General features: G+C 35.1%; 1 protein-coding gene across 1 annotated transcript; it reads left to right on the forward strand.

The window, feature by feature from the left end:
- Positions 1-329: 329 nt before the first annotated feature.
- On the forward strand, positions 330-3,889 carry LOC114404978. The gene is made up of 11 exons (XM_028367685.1): positions 330-363; positions 466-515; positions 658-723; positions 1,687-1,729; positions 2,066-2,208; positions 2,305-2,568; positions 2,939-3,020; positions 3,101-3,191; positions 3,292-3,445; positions 3,601-3,758; positions 3,832-3,889. The coding sequence occupies exons 1-11, from the start codon at positions 330-332 to the stop codon at positions 3,887-3,889; spliced, it is 1,143 nt and encodes a 380-aa protein (XP_028223486.1).
- The last annotated feature ends 2,898 nt before the right edge of the window (positions 3,890-6,787 follow it).

Here is a 6,787-nt window from a genome sequence, read left to right on the forward strand (position 1 = left end):
TTTCATGCAGTTTAGTGTTTGGAACGATGTTGTGTTGATTCCTGCAAAACAATAAACTCTTGCTTAAATTAGGTGACCTTAACCTGTAGTTATAATTCATGGTTTTTTCTTTTCATTTTTTTACTTATGACAATAATTGTTAACTTTTGACAATTTGAATCATGCTTCAGTGTTTAGTGGGAAGTGTTATTTTGAAATTACTTAAAAACCTACACATGTGGGTAGTGAGAATAACATTTATGATAGCGACATAGCTCCCACAATGTTAATCTTCATCAATCAATATCTATATAATAAAACTGAAGTAGAGTAAAATGTCTATTGTGCCCATGGCTGAAAGTTTGACATCTGGCACTTTTGCTGGTTTCTTGGTCATTTTACCCCTCTAGAATGTCTATTGTGCCCATGGTTGAATGCTTGACATGTGGCAATTTTTCTGGTTTTTTGGTAATCTTATAATTATAGATACTCAGCTTGGTTTTGTGGCACGTGGCTTGCTGTTTTTTGTTGCCTTGGTTCTCACATTTCACTTCCAATTTTGGTGTCACGGGGTTGTAACATTTCAGTTGCAATTTTGTTGACACATACATGCTACATTCCTTTGCTTCTGCCACGTGCTCTGCTGATTAGCATTTTGGTGTGAGGTTGTGGTTTTAGGTTGGTGATTCCCGGTTTTATTCCCTTGCCTATTTTCTTCCTCTTTGGTTGCTTCTGCAATTCAAGGTGCGAGTTTTTTGTGCCTGTTGTGCATGTTTGTGTTTGGCGCACCTACCGCTGTTTTCCTAGAGCATTTGTTATTGTATTGTTGTTTACTTCATGTTCTATGATTCTTTACAAAGTTTTTCCTTCCTGTTCTATTTTTCCGCGTCCTTTTTTGTTGTTTGGTGACTTTCATGCTTTGTTCTTGGCTGAGTTTATTAACCAATAATTTTGGACTATTACCATGGTAAAAGTGACCAGTTTGAAGTCTAGATGTGGTGTAGTACTTTTTGTGCCACTATGTTAATACAAAAATGAAATGGTGTTGCATGTGTAAATAAGCTTGATGTTCCTGTTTTTATTTTTTTTTTGGTTGATTTTCTTGCTTTGCTTTTCGCTGGGTTCTAGATACTCAGCTTGGTTTTGTGGGAAATGAAATGGTGTTGCATGTGTAGTTAAGCTTGATATTCTTATTTTTAATTTTTTTTGTTGATTTTCTTGCTTTGCTTTTCGTTGCGTTCTAGATACTCAACTTGGTTTTGTGGCAAGTGGCTTGCTGTTTTTTGTTGCCTTGGTTCTCACATTTCACTTCCAATTTTGGTGTCACGGGGTTGTAACATTTTAGTTGGAATTTTGTTGACATGCACATCCTACATTACTTTGCTTCTGCCACGTGCTTTGCTGATTATCATTTTGGTGTGAGGTTGTGGTTTTGGGTTGGTGATTTTTGGTTTTATTCCCTTGCCTCTTTTCTTCCTTTTTGGTTGCTTCTGCAGTTTAAGGTGCGCGTTTTTTGCCCCAGTTGTGTGTGTCTGTGTTTGGCATGGCTGCGCTGTTTTTTAGCCGATTTGTTATTGTTTTGTTGTTTACTTCATGTTCTATAATTCTTTACTAAATTTTCCCTTCCTGTCCTGTTTTTTCCTATCCTTTTTTGTTGTCTACTGACTTTGGTACTTTGTTTTTGGTTGAGCTCCCTTTGTTTTCCAGTTTTCCTTTGGTGCATTGTTCGCTTTGGTTGCGAGGAGTGAAGGTAATACTTTTGCATTGAGGTTGGTGCATATGTAGTTCTTAGTGTGGTCTTTGTTGTTACTTTTTGGGCTCCTTTTGAGTTTTATCCGTGGTTGCATGTGTAGTTAGGCTTTATCTTCCTTTTTTTTTCTTGCTTTGCTTTTCGTTGGGTTTTGTTTGTTTTCTATACTATGTTTGTTACGTTGTTTTGCTTGAATTCCACATGTGAAGGTTTGACTTTTGTGTTTTATTGGTTGGTCATTGTTGGTATTTGTATCTAGATGTTTAGTCTGTAACTTATTGTCTGCCCTTTTGACTATTTTTGCTCATGCTTTTGGATTTATTATCCATTTAGCAGTGGCAGTTCTATGCAGAATTATGGCACGTACTCCTGACAAGATTAAGTCTATTGATGGATCAAGAGAAACCCTTAAACTTGCTGTAAGGATCACGGATCTTTGGTTTGTTGGGACTCCTAACAAGTCTGAGCAAGCTGAAATGGTTATTGTTGATTCTGATTTATGCTTTTTTTCCATTTATTTGGTTGCTGGATTGTTAACCATTCAATCAGTTGCTTACATACTTTGCATGTTACAGGGAGATGAAATCCATGCTCTTTGTAAGGCAGACCAGCTAAATTCTTGGAAAGATTATTTGAAGGAAAATTCCACTTATGTCATGCATAATTTTAAAGTGATGAAGAATGATGGTCAATTCAGAGTTTGTGAGCATCAATATAAATTAGTTTTTACTGGAGTTACTGTTGTTAGGAAATCCAATTTAGATGACCTTCCTTTTAAGGAATTTAGATTTGTTGAATTTTCCAATGTCATTGCTGGCGATTTCCAAGCTGGCCTGTTGGTTGGTAAGCTCAGTCGCAATTTGTCCACTCATTTTGGTCACGATGTTTATGTTTTTTAAATGACCTGTCTTTATTTTCTGCTTCTTTAAGACATTATTGGCATCGTTGATGATGCTCTTCCACCATGTCTCATAAAAAAATACCAGGGTTGTTTTTAAAATCAAGGATTTGAGTTTATGTTGTACAACAATCTTTTTTTTCCTCTATATATTTGGTCATTATAAATTGATATTGTCACCATTTTTGTTTGCCTTGCTCGATGATTGTTATCTGTATTTGACGATTATTAATTGATACATTTATTGTTGTTTCTTTCCTATAGTGGTCAAGTGTTATCTTTGCACTCTTTGGGAAAATTATTGTTTATAGTTCTTAGCCTACTTGAATGAGACTGAAAATGATGGTCCGATGGTTATCATTTTGACACATGCTAGAATCAAAGAAGGGCAGGGTAAGTCTGATGTCATATTTTCTAGTTGTGGTGCTCATTAGATAACATCTCCTATTTTTTTTTTTTTGCCACACTTGTAGGATCTTATCCATCTTCAGTGAGTAAATCGTTGAAGGCCTCAAAATTATTGATTAATGAACCTGTATTGGAAATCCAAGAATTCAGGGAGAGGTATTTTGGTCATGCCATTAGCTCTATATCTGTAAATTTTGTGCATCAAGTATGTTGAGTCTTTTTTTGTTATTCATTCCTATTTATTCCATTCCCATAGGCTTTCAGATTTAGGTATTGAGGTCAGGCCAGTTTTGACACCTCACGGTCACGGAAGTTCGCAACTTTCAGGGTCAAGCCAGCTATCATCAAAGGATGCATTTCTTTCAAAAGTTGAGGCAAAAACGATTTCTGAGATCAACGCCATTTCGGAGGTGGTCATGTTATTTATGTTTGTTGTTTATTCGTTACAATGAAATGGCCAATTAGTCTAGATTTGTTGAGATTAACAGATTAAGGCTAACGCCTGGTATTTATTTAATTCTGCCGTGAGTTCGTTGGAAATTTGATGCCTATGGTTTTCTGCCAGGATATTGTTTGTGTTACTGTTGGCACAATTAGCATAATAGTAATGGATAATCATTCATGTTGCTATCCAGCTTGCATTCAATGCCACAGGAAAACTGACATAGAGGCAGCATCATTCACATGCGGATGTGGAAAAGAGAATGATCAACTTGTCCTGAGGTAATTGAACTCTTGGTCAATTAGTATGTCTTCATTGAGGATTTCCCTTTAGCCTGTTTATCTACATTGGCAGGTATAGACTTGAAGTGATGGTTAAGCACAACGATGATAGCACAAAATTCTTGCTCTAGGACCGCGAATGTGCTGAGTTGATTGGTCAATCAACGGATGAAGTCAATAGGGCCAAAATAGAAGTATGTTAATATATTATCATACAATGCTTCTTATTTTATGAGTAATATTTTGTTTCTTTGGTATGAAATTCCATTCTAGCTTCTGACTCATGGATTTTTTTTCTGCTTTGCGCAAGGAGGGTGATGTTGATCTAAATGCTTCTCCTCTAGCACTTGATAGACTGTTGGGTCATGTCCTTGCTTTTAAGGTCAGGGTTCAATCAAAGTTCAGGAATGTTGTTGTTCTTAGATACTCAAATGAATTAGATTTGATCAATGATGTGCTGGACATGCTGCCTGATACTGAGGTTCTATTTTTTGATGTCTATTTTAGTTGTTTTTGTCATAGTGATATAATGTATGCCTTTGGTTATTCTCAAGTTATATATCATGCAGGCATGTTCCAAAGGTACATATTCCAAACCTTGATTGCAATGATGCTCCACAAGTTGAATTTGTAAGCTAAGATTGTTGTTATAGGTCTTGGTGCTACATTTTTTGACGGAGCAATAAAAAAATTACCCTACTGCGAACTTTGCATCCATTTTATTTACCAGTTTATGTTTTATGCAACAATCTGTGTCTGTGACAGTAGATCATGATCCAGTTGCAGGGTTCCCGTTAACGCCAAAAAAACATCTATCATCCGATGAAATTGATGATGAACCAAAAAGCTCTCAAATTTCACCAACCCAACTTTCGTCTAACAAATTAGCTAGACATTCTCACATTAAATGAATTTAGCTGATTCCAAATTGTTTTGTCTATCTTTTGACTGCCCTGTTGCCAAGTTGTGGGATTAACCAAACAATTATGTGGTTTTGCTGATGTGTCTCTGTGATATTTTTTGCCAACATTGTCATGTGTTATGTGTTCCTGAGGTGGAATGGGAAAATCCATTTTTTTGGGTTCATGTTATTTTGTTTGTTGATGCTGTCCATTTTTGTGTTATATTTTCCACCGGCTCTAAAGCCAACTATGAGCTACTTTTAGTAGATTGCAATTTATTCAATTATGAGTCAATTTCTAAAGGAGATGCCGAATTAAAGCAAACCAATTAACTAAGATTTAATTTTTCTTTTTGCGAAGGGTTGGAGTTTTGTATGGTGCGATGGCTTTTGCTAAACCTTTTGCACCTGTTAACTTAACAATTACATATGTAATGTGTTTCTAGCATAAAATGACAAATTTTATTAACAAAAAAAACTTATTTTACGTGGCAATATTCTGCAATGGTAATTATATTTTATATTAGGTGTTCAACTAAACACAGGTCATTTATACCAAATTGATGATTTGCGAGTCATGGTGAATTTTTAAGAGGCTCCACACAATTAAATCAGCCAAATGAATCCCGTTATTGGACATTTTCAATAAATTAATAATATAATCACTATGTGAATCCACGTGCGCTCGAAATAAATGCAGCTCTCTATATTGACACCATATTTCTACATACACAACGTGTTTCACATGAACTTTTTCATCGACATCACCAACAGATCCCTCTAGATGCAAGTGCAATCATTCCTACATACCCTTTTTTCCGGCTGTCAATGTTTAGCTGAAATCATCTGTTGGTCCATTTCAATTAACATTTTTTAATTAATTCATAAGTCACGCAAGTGCAGCAATGCCCATTTCGACTATAGGAAACAAGCACTATATAAACAAGTCTAATTGATGGAAAAAAATACAAAAAATAATTTACAGTACGGGAAACCAACAATATATAAACAAGTAATAGTCCATTTCTGATACAAGATTATGTTAAGTTATTTGTTCCATCTTTTCTTCAACATTGTAGAAATAAAAAATTCAACGTATAAAGTTGAATTGCCGATGTTATACGTTTAAATGTGCAAATAAAAAAAATTGTGTTGCTAGATTGACAACTGAGTCCTATATACACAATATCTTTCATTGTAAGCTTAGCACCAGTCCCAGAACTCGATGTTTGTGCAACCAAGTGTCATCATTCCTATATTACCCATTTTGCTTGTTGTTAATGTTCAATTATAGTCTTGGTCCCTCATCTGCCGTTTCTTTCATCTTCTAAATTTATTCGATGTCCTCGAGATTTAAAAGAAACATCTTTTACTTGATTTCAAAATAGATCTTCTATTTAACTTATAACTCACTCAACTCTGTCATTACCCATTTTCAACATGCAGAACTACCAACATGCAAAGAGATCTAATTCCGCAAAAGCCAAGATCAACAGGAAACGTATCATGCAGCAGAAGCGACATCCTCAGACTCAGTCACCTTCACATCCAACTATGGACTGCACTTCACAATATGCAGAATATGATTGTAAGACATCTGATATACCATGTTTCACAAGAAATGAATTGAATTACATTACTTAATCCCATTTTCTTTTATTCCCTCTATTTTTAAGTGATTGTGTCTGACTCATCAGAGGGTGTAAATTCTGAATCCACACAAGGTACTACGAAAAAAAATCCTTTCATGCTTCTTTTCGCGATGGCTAAAATGTTTCTATCATATCTAATTCCAATTCTTTCAGGTTCTAATTCTAATTTTTTTACTGAGAATCAGCATTGTGAATCCCCGGCCAATCATCCTGCAATCAACACTGAAGGTGATAACTATAATTCTTATTTATGGTTAGGCATATCAGTTCACATGCTCTTAAATTAATGTTCACAATTGTTACCATCATGTTCTACAATCATATTAAACAATTTCAGGATATTCTGAACTTGGTGACCAACTCATGCAACGTAGATATTGTAATGCAAAAATGTAGTATAATGAAAAAATATCAAAAGATAAAAATTGTGCGACTCCAAGGTTCAGCTTATGTTGTGGAGATGGCAAATTTGAACT

Source organism: Glycine soja, chromosome 3 (assembly GCF_004193775.1).
Source record: "Glycine soja cultivar W05 chromosome 3, ASM419377v2, whole genome shotgun sequence".
In the NCBI taxonomy this organism is placed as follows: domain Eukaryota; kingdom Viridiplantae; phylum Streptophyta; class Magnoliopsida; order Fabales; family Fabaceae; genus Glycine; species Glycine soja.